Consider the following 13,585-nt stretch of genomic DNA (forward strand, 5'->3'; position numbering starts at 1 on the left):
CTTTTTATATTTGCAGGGATAGAAATTACAGGAAGAGAACAGTTGAATTCTACTGATTTTTTTCCTCTTGTGTGTTTCGTAACCACGTTCGTACCAGTGGTCAAATCCTCTGGATGCAGCCAGTAGCTGAGCTACATGCTGGGGAGCTTTACAGGTGGTTCTTGAATTACAGGTGGGGGTTGGGAAGCTCCCTGACTTCTCGAAAATGTTTAAATTAAAGCAAGCCACTTGACAGTCAGGGCCCTCGTATTTCCACCCTATCCTTTGAACACTGTCCACAAGGCTTGGGAGGAAGTTTTCCTCTCCCCAGGCCCTAAAACAGCAGCTGTTCCATGACTGCAGAGCGGCTTCTTTGCTGCTAATGTGGCCATGTCCCCACTGAGTTTTCTAGCTGTGGCAAAAATGTAATTCAGGGAGGAGACTGTTTGAACATGGCAAACAAGGAGAGGTGAGGCAGGTGAGAACCAAGGTTCTCCAGGCCGGATTCTCCCCTGGGATTGGATGGGTAAGGCCGCAGGGAGCAGAGGTGCAAGCAGCCTGCGACTTCCACTTTACATTGCAGCTCTCAAAGTGGGCAGAGCAGGCCCTTGATGCGATGGGGTCAGGACAGCTGAGAGTCGCATTGATTCAATGGCTCCCTGGGGAATTTGTAGTTTCCCCTTCCCATGGATAAACACCCGCTCAGTAAACTTACTTCCAGCAGGGAAAGAGGATAAAGGTTGCATCTTGGGGGTGAGCCTGGCTCCGTGTTGCTGACTAACACGTTGTTTTACTGGCATCACCAGTTCAGAGAGAACACGGGAGCCTTTCAGATGCAGATCTGGCTTTAAATAATGAATGCTGGTTTATTAAATTATCATTCTGGATGGATGACAAGCCTGGGCATGGGCAGGGGCGGGGGTGGGGGAGTTTGTCTATTCTTCTGCTTGGCATTAGTATCTCAGTCAACTGAAAAGGGGAAGACAATTGGGCCATCAAGCAAAAAACTACCCAAATCTTAAAACACAATATTACTGCTATTATGAGTTCCACTGCAAGGAAAGGAAAGAAATTCATCCTTATGCAGAGAGCCTGCACACCAACCATGCATGCCTTAAATAGTGCATGGGCCTCTTTACGGGGTGAATTTCACCCTCTGAGCCAAATTCTGTCCTGGGTTCCCTATACATGGCTTGCATTGAAGACACTGGAAACCCCTTTATATCCCAGGGAAATTATTAGTAAATAGCCATGGGACTGCAGGTGCCTTGAGAATTTTCTCTAGCACCGCATTACCAGATGTTTCTTTTCTTTTCTTTTTTTCCAGAAGGGATGATGGTAATAATTATGATGGATTTCAAGGTCTGTGCAGCTTTTTATTCAACCCCTCAGGGTTTAAGTGAGACTTAAAACGTGCACTGCCTTTGTGCCAGCCCTCTGCACAAGGGTGAATTCCCCCCACCTCCACGGGTTTTACAATGATCAGAATTGCTGGATGACTAATTCATAGCACATAATTCATTGGGAAACTGAGTTTTGTTTTCTGTTGGCCAATTGTCTGTGGGCAGCTGACGATTTTTTCAGAATGATTCATAATTTCCAAAGTCTTTCCTCACACCTTTCATGTAAAGATTGCCAAGCACTTGAGAGAAAAAAAAATTGTATTATCCTCATTATACAGACTGGATGAATGAGGCACAGAGGGGATAAGTGGCTTGCCCAAGTCCTTACGGTCAGTCAGTGGAAGAGCTAGGACTAGGACCTAGATTTCCCAATCTAATGCTGTATCCACTGAGCAACACTGCCAAATAATTTATGATAAATTGCTGTGGTGCCAGTTACAACAGATCTATGATATGAACTGATTTCCTAGCGATATGGCAAAAGGCACATTAAAAATGGATAGATACTAACCAGCAGCCTTTGGAGACAATAAGGCAAAGTGTAGAATTCTATGCCAAATATACATTACATCTTGGTTAACAGTAATTTAATTTGCTTTGTTTAGGTATGGAACCAAAATGGCAAGAACCCATCCATAACATTTGAATATACTCTTCTAAGGAAGCCACATTCAAAAGTTATTCAGCCTATCTACTACACCTTTTCTGAATCCGAGAGCGAGGAAAGCAGAGAGTTTGATGGAGAAGTGCCTTTGGGGTTTAGCCAGCGCAATGCAAGCTACTTCGGCAAACTCTCCAGGGAAAGGATAGATTTGGCAAACCAGGTGTTTGGAAGGCAGGACACTGAGGAAGACCTGAACTTGAGCAAAGGTCAGGAAACCAATGAAGTTTATGAAAGAGCAGAAGCAATTGACTGTGAACCAAAACTGAAGGGCAAACAACCCAAAGGTAAGGAGGAGGCCTGGACCTTGCAATGCCGCTTTTCCGAGTTTTTGATGAGACGAATTCTGCTTCCTTGGTTAATTTTTTTGGAATCCTGGGAGAACTCGTAAAAATGTCTCTGTCTATCCATCCTCTTTGCCCGGAGGGCGCTGGTTTCTGGTGGGGCCGTAGGGATGGCTGCAGTTGCACATCCCAGCTGCAGGGAGCCATGGCGGTATTTGCTTTGCAGTCTGCCTTTCTATCTCCCTCTTCCCAATGCTCAGGACGCAGCTCCACTAGGTTCTTCCCCCAGCCCTCAACCCAACACCCCCCTACACCCACCCAGAACCCCCACCCAGCCCAGCACCTCTCGCCTCCCACCCAACTCACCCCCACTCAGCACCCAAACCTCCTCCATTCAACCCAGCACCTCCTTACACCCACCCAGAACCCCCTACCCCCACCCAACCCAGCACCCCTCATCTCCCACTCAACCCAGGACTCCTCATCTCTCATCCAATCTGCCCCCACCCAGCACCCCCCTACACCCGCCCAACCCAGCACCCCTCACCTCCCACCCAACTCACCCCAACCCAGCACCCAAACCTCCTCCATTCAACCCAGCACCTCCTTTCACCCACCCAGAACCCCATACCCCCACCCAACCCAGCACCCCTCATCTCCCACTCAACCCAGGACTCCTCATCCCTCATCCAATCCGCCCCCACCCAGCACCCCCCTACACCCACCCAACCCAGCACCCCTCACCTCCCACCCAACTCACCCCAACCCAGCACCCAAACCTCCTCCATTCAACCCAGCACCTCCTTACACCCACCCAGAACCCCCTACCCCCACCCAACCCAGCACCCCTCATCTCCCACTCAACCCAGGACTCCTCATCCCTCATCTAATCCGCCCCCACCCAGCACCCCCCTACACCCACCCAACCCAGCACCCCTCACCTCCCACCCAACTCACCTCAACCCAGCACCCAAACCTCCTCCATTCAACCCAGCACCTCCTTACACTCACCTAGAACCCCCTATCCCCACCCAACCCAGCACCCCTCATCTCCCACTCAACCCAGGACTCCTCATCCCTCATCCAATCCGCCCCCACCCAGGACACCCCTAACCCACCCAACCCAGCACCCCTCACCTCCCACCCAACTCAGCCACCCCAGCACCCCTACCCCCCAGGTCCTCCCTACACCCACCCAGAACCCCTCTACCCCCACCCAACCCAGCACCCCTCACCTCCCACCCAACTCACCCCCACATAGAACCCCCTACCCCCACCCAGCACCCAAACCTCCTCCACTCAACCCAGTACCCCCCTAAGCCACCCAACCCAGCACTCCTCATCCCCCATCCAATCCACTCCCACCCAGAACCCTCCTACACCCACCCAACCCAGCAGCCCCCATCCAGCACCTACACTCACCCCTCCCAGCATCCCCCGTCCCTACCCAACCCATCTCCACCCAGTTCCCCTCTACACCCTCCTAGCCTGCCCCCACCGAACCCAGCACCATCTCCCTGCTCTCCCGCTACCCCAGCACCTCACCCAACCCAGCCCGCAGCCCCTGGTTGTGGGAGGACAGGGAAAGCTGTGGCATATTCTGTCTTCTCAGTGCTGGACAGAACGTCTGAAGTAGTGGGGAGTGAAGCAAAACCACAATTTTCCCTTAGCAAAAGCTCTTTCCTGTGACACATGTAACTGGAGAAGCTCTTCAGAACCTGGCAGCTATGAACTCCCAGTCCTCCAGTGTGAGTAAGTGTGATCCACAGGGCCTAACTGCCTGTGAACAACTGCCACAGATACCACCAGCCACTCCCGCTGTCCCTTGACCCAGCTGCACAGACCCATCGCCTGCACTTTCTGCTTCTCCCATCTCCCTTGTTGAGTTTATTTTGTGGTGGTTGTTCCATCCCCCGCTTTGCTCCAATCCAGATTCAAATGCAACCAGGTCTGCTTACCTGACAGACAGAGATGACAGAGACTTTGACTCGCGATTCACCTCCACGGAGTTCCTGTCAGAAAATGCAATCACCGACAAGCTTCTGGACAAAACCTCGGACTCGAAAGAATTAGTTCGGAACATGACCATGAACAGCATCTTTGCCCCAGGGGACCCAATCAACTCCGTGGGCTCGCACATAGACAGCCTTTACGTTGACTACGAAGACAACGAAGGGGTGATGACGTACAGCATCAACGGCACCTACATGGAGCTGAGCAGCGACAAAATAATCAACACTTCATCAGAGACTCAGTTCTCGAATGCTACCGTTACCCTGACCAGCCCCCAAGGGAACAGAACCCACAAAGCCAGGTAGGGGATGCGTTTTTAATAATATTCAATCCCATTGATTTCTGTGCTGTTTTCTCACATGCATTGCACTTAGGGCAGTCCAGATTACACATTCTGATCTGTAAGGTAAGTAGGATGAAGATGTCCTTTAAAAGGTTTCTGCAAGAGGTTAATTTGCAAGCAAAATTAAAAAATGCTGTCAGGGGAGGGAAAAGAATTGACACCTTAACAAGATAAAAAAGACACTGTCCACATTAAAGGGACATTGGCCACTGTATTTTTATAGCTTATTGCTCTCTGTCTATTGTCGCATTTCATTAGAGGACTGAACATAATAAAACCTCTTTTCCTACTCATTTTGAGTGCTCTTATTTGACCAACGCTTATTTTCCCCTGCTCCCCTTTCCTTGTATTTCTAATGCAGCAGAAGTTGGTATGGCTCCTTTTTGTGTACTTGTGGTTGATTGTCATCCACCAGCATTGTTATTGATGCCAGCAGGAATGTGTAGACAGTAGCTTCGGGGAATCACCTCTGTTAGTTAACTATTGCTCGAGAGCCAGAGGGGGGAGGATAACAGCTTTTGTGCAGGCCCTACAAAAATAGGTTGGTTTGTTTCTTTGATTTGATTTAATTGCTGAAGAAGCAGTGGTGTCAGTTGATATTTATTAAGCATACGGAAACACTACCTACCAGCTGCTTATTTTGAGCTAGGTCAAATATGGGGCATGAACTACAAAGCCCCTTGACTTGGTGTTTTCTGTTGACTCTACTATGAAATGTTATTGGTTGTTAAACAAGGCATAGAGTGTATTTAACAATTATATGTACAGACAGGCAGGGCATGGATTAACGGGGATCTAGGGACACACAGTTCCCGATGATCTTCTGAGGTCCCTTCCAACCCTAACCTTCTATGATTCTATGAAGTCAGGTACACAGTAGTTTACTAAGAAAGGAATTCCCTGTAAGGACTAAATTATGGATCTTCAGCCATTTTCCCCCCTATCAAATAGTTATCTTTGGGGCTGACAGTACAGAGAAACAGTATAATTTACTGTAAAATTAGCACCTGTCCTAGTGAGCACACTGCCTTATTCACAGTTACTCTGTGCTGGGAGATCTGGCGGCAGATGCTGTCCCCTGCCCTAGGGGTGCATTGGGGCTGGAACTGTAGAGCAAGGGGCCAAAGGGGTGAATTTCTTGATCACAAGGCCACCATAAGGCAGTCGTAAGAGGTCCTGCATTCCCCCTCACAACCACTGGTGCAGGGGCTGCTGGGGATAGGGTCAGGAACACAAGAGGGCGCGTCGGAACAGAAGAGGGCGTCTGTAGCACACGCAGCTAGAGAGATTCTGGGCTATTCTGGACTGCAAAGCAGCCAACAGGCAGCGCTCAGGATGCTGCCATCAATTCGAATACCTCCAGGACAGTTCAGATTTATCCCAGAGGCTGTTTCGGCTCCTGGAGCAGTCCAGAATCCCAAGGGCAAGAAGTGGATTCAAACAACCTTTGCCTGCTCTCCTACTCAATTGTGCCCTCTGTGCTGCGCCCTCGGGAGACACAGTCAGCCTTGGCGTCTGTTCTTGGTCCGGCCATTGATTTACTGTGTGACTTTGGGCAAGTCACTTCGTCTCTCTCTGCCTCGGCTTCCCCACCCGTAAATTGGGGCTAATGATACTGACCTTTCGAAGTGGCTGTAGGTCTGTGGATTGAAGGCACAATTGAAGTGCTCTGTGGGATTGCAATCTTTATGTCAATATAGTTAGGCCCAAGAAATAACCATTAAAACAAACAAACATGCCAGCGAGCTCCCTGCTAAGAGCTTTAAAACACTGCTGAGGTACATTAGGTGTTAAGCCTGTCAGCTTTATTCAGTATTTGGCGTAGGAAACGCTTTGCAAGGACTTTCTCCTGCGCTGCCTAGGAAAGCGCGAGTGTTTTGGGAGCACTTTCTGCAAACCAGGACTAGCGTCACTTAGCATCAGTGGCCTATAATTTAAAGATGAACGATTTGGAGGGAGTGGATGGCCCAGTGGTTATGGTGCACACCTACAACTTGAGAGGTCAAGTTCTGTTCCCCCGTCTACTGCTGACTTCTTATGGGATCTTGGGCCAGTCTCTTAGTCCCTCTGTGCCTCAGTTCCCCAGCTGTAAAATGGGGGTGATAGCACTGCCCTGCCTCCCAAGGGTGCTGTGAATTTTAAATGCATTAAAGATTGCAAGGCATTCAGATAGGAGGCCATATAGGCACCTAAAATAGAGAATTCTGCATATTAGCTGTGAAAGCCCCCAGTGACACAAGGAACTTACTAAAATGCACTGTCTATTCTCCCCTCCAGCCCCTGACAAAGACAGGGTTAGTAAGGGTTAATCCTGTTGAACAGGGTGCCCATATCACAGTTTTCCTAGAAGCTCCTCTATTAAAATGTTCCCTTTCCCCCACTCCCATTGAACTGAAGCAAAATGCTAATTTTCAGATCAAAATAGTCACTGATGGTTTAAACGAGTTATTGTTTTCTCAGATTGGGTGTTTATATCTGGGCATTGAAAGGCCCCGATTCTGCGTGGTGGCTGAATTGGGCTCGGTGCATGCCGGGAGTGTAGAAAGATGTCATTCGCAACTGTCCCACTAGTTATTGTCTGGCTCTGCACTGGGCTGACTTTCAACCTTGCCAGTTACCAGTGGTCCCCTAGGGCCATTTCAGCAGCTATTGATTGTCAGGGCACAGGGATGTCACAGCCATGCCAAACAGTCAGCAGCCACACCCTGTGTGCTGGCAGCCAGGTGTGGAGGGGTGGCTTAGGAGTGCCACAAAGGCCCAGCTAAGCTGGAGGTAGGGCAGCTTTGTGCCCCCAGGGCAGTGCGGACCTGAATCCACACAGCTGAGACACTGGCCCCAAGCACTCTCATTAGGAAGCAGGCAGTGAAAAACCGGCATGTGCTTCATTTAAAAAAAAATTTTTTTACACACTTCACTGAAACATTGTTCTCCAGCGTGGTTGTTCAAAGGGTACTTATGACATAATCGGCAACTTGTTCTTCCAAATATAGCTCCTCTGTGGGTGGGTGTGTTTGTGTGCGCCCGAGCGAGTTCTGCCAGAAAAGGCCAGACCACACTCCAGTGCACCTCGACACATCATGTACTGCATAAATCCCCAGCCCAGAGGACGGTGGATTGAACAGATAAAGCGTATGATCTAGGGGGTCAGTTTCTGGAGATGCTAAGGAAAGCTGGCAGAAGGCAAATTGGAATTTTGTTGTTGTAAAACTGCTGGAGCCTTGAAAGCTTTTCATCACTTGGGTACAGATTGGAGGAGAATGTGGAGGGATGGGCCCCAAACCTGCAGTGGATGGAGATCAACAGCTAGGCTGTCAAGTCACTGGCAATTGAAAGCCACTCCATCGGGCTCCACAGTAGAGGGCAGTGACAAGAGGAAGCAGGAAGCAGTGGCTCTCTGCAGCCTGCTCCCCTCAGATCCAGGTGGAATTCTAGTCAGTTGACCCAGGACTGACTACTCCTTAGGGGGAGTTTTGATCCTGGATCGCATGGTAACATGGCTTGCTTAGGAAGGGTGCAGCTATAGGGGAGGAAGGAACCAAGAGAACAACTGGGCAGATACCAAGTTCCTTACAGATGTGCTCCCATCTTCTGTGTTTTTCCTGAGATCTTGGTTCATCTGCAGGCTCAGAGGATGGAGACCTCTGCCAATTCCATGTGGGTTGGGAAACCCACTCTCCCGATAGAGCAAAGCAGAGGGAACTCTGTGGCCATGCCTACACTCAGAGAAAAAGTGTATTTTTAACATGTTCACTAGACCACATGTTCACATATTGACCAGACAACTGTAGTTTTAATAGGTGTTGCTGGTCCAGGTAAACCCAAGCTCTGGTGTTGACCTCCCCCAGTTAATGTGTTAAAACTAAAACTGCCTTGTCTGCATGAGGATTTTAACACATCTTAAAACCACACTTCTTTCCTAGTGAAGTCTGCAAGTGAAAACACAGGTTATTGGCAAACCATATGTGGATTTTCCCAGGGGCAACTTGTGGCCCTCTGCACTGAATTCTGCTCTCTGCTGAAGCTGAAAGGGTTACGCTGTTGGAACTGAGAGCAGAATTTGGCCTGTAACTGTTCTGATTTTCTTTTGGAAGAGAAGGTAAAAAAATATGGAACTAATCCATATTATTCCATTTGTACCCACAAAATACACAGGTATCTGATTCTCAATGGGCCCTATCTCACTGACTTCAATGGCAGCAGGATCAGACCCATATCTGCTGGCTGATAACATCTTGGTCCTGACTCCCCATTGATCTGCTTCTTGTACAGTCAAGTACACAAGTGCAAAGTTGGTGCAAAATGCTGTTAAATTGGAATGGTTACTGAGGTTAATCTACTTCACACTCACTTTGCACTGGTGTAAAAATCTGGACTAGAAAGCAAAAAATATGAGTCCAAACTCTTTGAATATTGAGCCTCTGCATTCACTTGTAGTTGTGAGGGTTATTCTTCTGCTGCAGAGACCCTTGCTTGAATCCGGCAGCCAAAACAATAGCAGATTCCAGAATGGCAATTTCTACCAGAAAGAGATGTTTGCTTCTATGGCCCCAGGAAAGCAGCTCAGTATAAAGCCAATATGGGTGCGCCTGGCCTGTTGCAGAAAAGGGGGTGGTGCTAATTTTTGTTGTTGTTGCTTGCTTCAGAAACATGGACACAAAAGCTCGGAGGGGGAGGAAAATGGGTGACCTTAGTGCAACCCATAATAATCAGCATAATTTAAAAAAAAACCAGCCTGGTTGTATAACGACTCACTGCCGTTTGCATTTAGAAGAAAACAAAACAATAGTTATGTCTGCGCTCTAAATGGGAAGAGAACTAACTGTTACCATATGACAAAATGTCTAATTTATCTAGAAGTTGTTTCTGCAACATCCTTACTTGTAGAAGAAGCTCTTTGAGTTCCAATCACATACATTAAAGGGACACTGTTGAGGGGGAAGGGGTTCTAATCTCCAAATGTGATACAAGCCTATTTTGTGTGTGTGTGTAGGAAGTTTAGGAAGAAGGGAGTAATGCCATACATATTCCAAAGGTCAAATTCTTCACTCAGTTATTCCAGTTTCAGTCTAGAGCAGCGGTTCTCAAACTGTGGGTTGGGACCCTGTTTTAATGGGGTCACCAGGGCTAGCATTAAACTTACTGGGGCCCGGGGCCACAGGCAAAGCCTGAGGCCTTCAGCCCTGGGTGGTGGGGCTCAGGTTACAGGCCCCCTTCCTCGGGTGCTTTGGCTTTGGCTCCCCTGCCCAGAGCGATGGGGCTCAGTCTTTGCCCCCCTTGCTTCCTGGGGTCATGTAGTCAGGGCAGCAGGGCTTGGGTGGGCTCAGGATTCGGTCCTCCTTCCTGGGGTCATGTAGTCATTTTTGTTGTCAGAAGGGGGTCACAGCTCAATGAAGTTTGAGAACCCCCGGTAGGATAACCCTTTTGAAGTCAATGAATTCAGCGACATGGGTGAAAATCCAAAGGGATCCCCCATCATTGGAGTTATTTTGGAATCACACTGGTGTGACTGAGAAAACAATATGGCCTGAAGTATTTAGGCGGTGCTCTCTTTCTCGAGATACATTTTAAAAACGTGAAAAGAACAGACGCTGATCACCATTTTTATGGGTCCTATGGAAAATCATCATTTTGTGCCTCCCCCCGCTGGCTCTACAGCAGTAGTTAGTAAGAAGACAGTTGTTGGGACTGTGTTGACATCAGTGGGTGATGCTGGTCCAAAGCTGTTTGGGTGAGATAAAGCACTATTTATAGCCAGCCACGGTTGTGATTTTTAAACAAAAATAGCCATGTTAATTTCAGCTCCATTTCAAACACAGGAAGTGACTGTTTGCCAAAATGACAGAGGCAAAATCAGTGGGGAAAATGAGATTATTTTTAATTCTTCTAAGAGGTCATTACTAACAATGGAAGGAGGGTATGTCTGAAAGGGAGACGATAAAAATACTCAACAGTGTCCTTTTAAAGCTTTTATGTGACAGAATGGACGTGAACTTTTCCTATGAATCATAAATAAGGCAATTTCAGAGCTTCTGCTGCCTAGAAATCACACAAGCTGCATATCTTGCTAGGCCCGAGACAGCTGGAGATCAGGATAGAACCTTACATACAATTCTAAAACACGATAGCAATTTCAAGGGTTTAAACAAAGTATTTAAGATTTGATTGTTGTAAAGGTGCAGTATCCCTGACGCATTAGAATGTTACATTATATAGCTATGCAATGAGGTTGTGATTCTTGGTTTTGTAAATGCTTGTATGTATACCAGGAGAAATTCATAATTCCTTTACCAATGGCATTACATGTGTGAATATAGTGTCCTAAAAGATGTACGTTATAGAAATAATTGAGCAAGAGTGACATAGAGGCAAATATGAACTTGGAATGCCTGTATGTTTAAAAACCAAGGTTTGTTTTGAAAAGCAGTCTGAGCAAAGTACTATTCAGCATTTAGATTTTCAAAAACAGTAAGTTTATGGGATTTGAAAATCTCAAGTCTGTGTAGGGAATGTTTGTGGTACCATATCTGAGCAGTAGCAATTAGCATGGCATATTTTTATTTCATGCCGATATCACCAGGAAGGAGATACTGCACCTTTAATTACTGTATGTTTAGGGTCAGGTGTATTTGAGCAGAAAATGCAAACTTTGTTAAATTCTGAACTGTTTCTACTTGTGGGTATTTTTATCCCATTCTCTCTATTTCTAGACAGTGGAAGCTCTGCCTCTAACCAGGCTGGGGATTCTACTTGGGGATCAGGACAGGTATGTTGTAAAAACCAAAAAACAACCAACCAAACCAAACCAAACAAAACCCCCCAAAACCGAAACAAAATCCCCCCAAACCCAACCAAACCGCAACCGAATCAGTTTGAGTGTTTGATGTGACGTATCGAGGCTCTCCTTGTAAATGCTTTTTTTTTTTTTTTTTTTTTTGCTTATTGCTAGAAACAGATTGAAGTTGTTAAGAAAGGGCCAAGGTGTGAGTGCTGCTGACATGTACAGGTGGAAGCTTTCCTCCCACGAACCCTGCAGCTCTACATGCACTACAGGTAGTTATCAGAAGCAGCCAAATTCAACCTCTGCAGAAGTACTGAGATCACCCACTGAGTGAGTCGCTTTTATGTTCGTTAGAGATGGGGAGACCTAGGTAATGTTTAGGGGCCTGATCCGAGGCCCACTGAAGTGAATGGCCTTTGGATCAAACCTCAGGTGAAGTTGCCCTGATCCGCTAAAGCCCAGATCCTGCAATCAGATTTGTGCAGAGGAGCCCTGTGTCCACAGGGAGCCGCTTTCTGACTTGATTGTACTTTTAATTCACTCTGCGCAGGGTAAATGCAGGGGAGAGGAAAATCAGGCCCTGTCAGGAACCAGCGGGCAACATTTTCAAAAGAGCATCGGTGACTTAGGAGCCAAATTCCCATTGGCGCTAGGCTTCTAAGTCATTTAGGGATTGTTGAAAATTGTACCCATCTCCACTCCATTGTCAGCTCATTCCTTGCAATGTGTCACTTTCAAACCAGTCCTAACCAGTGCTTTTAACACTTCTAAATGGATATAGGCAGACCCTGCATAGCACGTTTTGGTTTTTAAAAAGTTCCCTTTTACGTACCGATTAACGTTTTCTTAATTTACTAGCCCAGCAGGGCTACACTGTGGAGTATGGTGCCTTGTAGGACCATAAAGCTTGCACCAAGTTTTAGCATAGTGGCTTCTTGAATTGAGCCACTATGCCAGTGGAATGATTGAAACCCATGTGGCTAGCATTTTTTTTTTCTTTTTAAACTGTAAAGCTCGGTTTCTTTCTGACAGAGAAACTGTACAACTGTGGCAGAAAACAAAGTTGTCTGAGTTTGTTTTGTTTCTCTCTTTTCTGATCTGGAGTCTGATCTCAGTTACATGGGTGGAAATCTGGAGTAACTCCATTGATATCAATGAGATCAGAATCTGGCCACCGTATTTTCCCCTATTTCCCTCTCAAGGCACAGTTTCAAATGACTTGATCTCCGCGTTTCAGTGATTAGAGGGGAGGGGAGTAATGTTGCTAATAAGTCTGGCCTGTGACAAATCCATGACTTGCCTTGAAATATGCATATAGGTAAAATGATCATCTGATAGTGGGTTTGCCTATATCATTCCATACACAGCACAGTAGTTAAAATAAGCTGGATACTTCATTGCTTTTGGAATTAGGGCGGAAAAAAAGAGGGGAATAAAATCTTCGGAGGGAGACTTTTTAAGGGAATGAATGCACAGATCTTCTTGTAAGCATGCCAGAGTGGTTGGCTTGACCTGCTGGCACTGCTATGAAATGTATAGGGACCAGGAACGTGGACAACTGTTCTTCAGTTCAGAATCCTGAAACCCACAAAGTTCAAGTATGTCCTTGAGCTCTGTGATTCCTACTGAACAGCCGTCTTCTAGCTGAGGCAGGCTTTCAACCTGACCCAAACTGAAGCCAGTGGGGAATGTCCTATGCAAACCACTCCTTGATCCTCACCTTTTTCTGTTGACATGTCGCAGAGGAGTGCTGCAGTGTCAGGAGTTGGTAGGTTTCTTTTAGTTTCAGAAACCTGGCTGGGAGAGCTGGAATTCTTGGTACCTGTAGACAGATTAGTCTCTTGGTCCCAAGCCATGTCCCAGAAAGGACTGAACAATATTTATTCTGGCTAACAAGGCTGCAGGGGAAAAAGTCCCAGCATGATGACATTCTGCTTTCTGTGCTTAAACAGGGGAGGAGGGTCAGATTCCTCTTTTAATAATCATGTAAGAACCAATACTAGGCCAAGTGCACTGTACATCCTGCAGGCAGTAAGGCACAATTGTGGCATGAATTATTTCGATGTACTGGGTGGAGGGAGATGGGAACCTCTTCCCCAGCCCCATGGTGCACCCACACAAGAA

At 47.0% G+C, this 13,585-nt stretch overlaps 1 protein-coding gene across 1 annotated transcript in view; it reads left to right on the forward strand.

Annotated features, from left to right (window-relative positions):
* ADAMTSL2 (ADAMTS like 2) overlaps window positions 1-13,585 on the forward strand; it is a 46,615-nt gene that overhangs the window by 14,032 nt on the left and 18,998 nt on the right. The window contains exons 10-11 of the mRNA XM_073313969.1: window positions 1,988-2,330; window positions 4,260-4,641. Coding sequence (XP_073170070.1) covers window positions 1,988-2,330; window positions 4,260-4,641 — 725 coding nt within the window. The remainder of the gene's footprint in view (window positions 1-1,987; window positions 2,331-4,259; window positions 4,642-13,585) is intronic.

This window comes from Lepidochelys kempii, chromosome 16, assembly GCF_965140265.1.
Source record: "Lepidochelys kempii isolate rLepKem1 chromosome 16, rLepKem1.hap2, whole genome shotgun sequence".
Classification (NCBI taxonomy): domain Eukaryota; kingdom Metazoa; phylum Chordata; order Testudines; family Cheloniidae; genus Lepidochelys; species Lepidochelys kempii.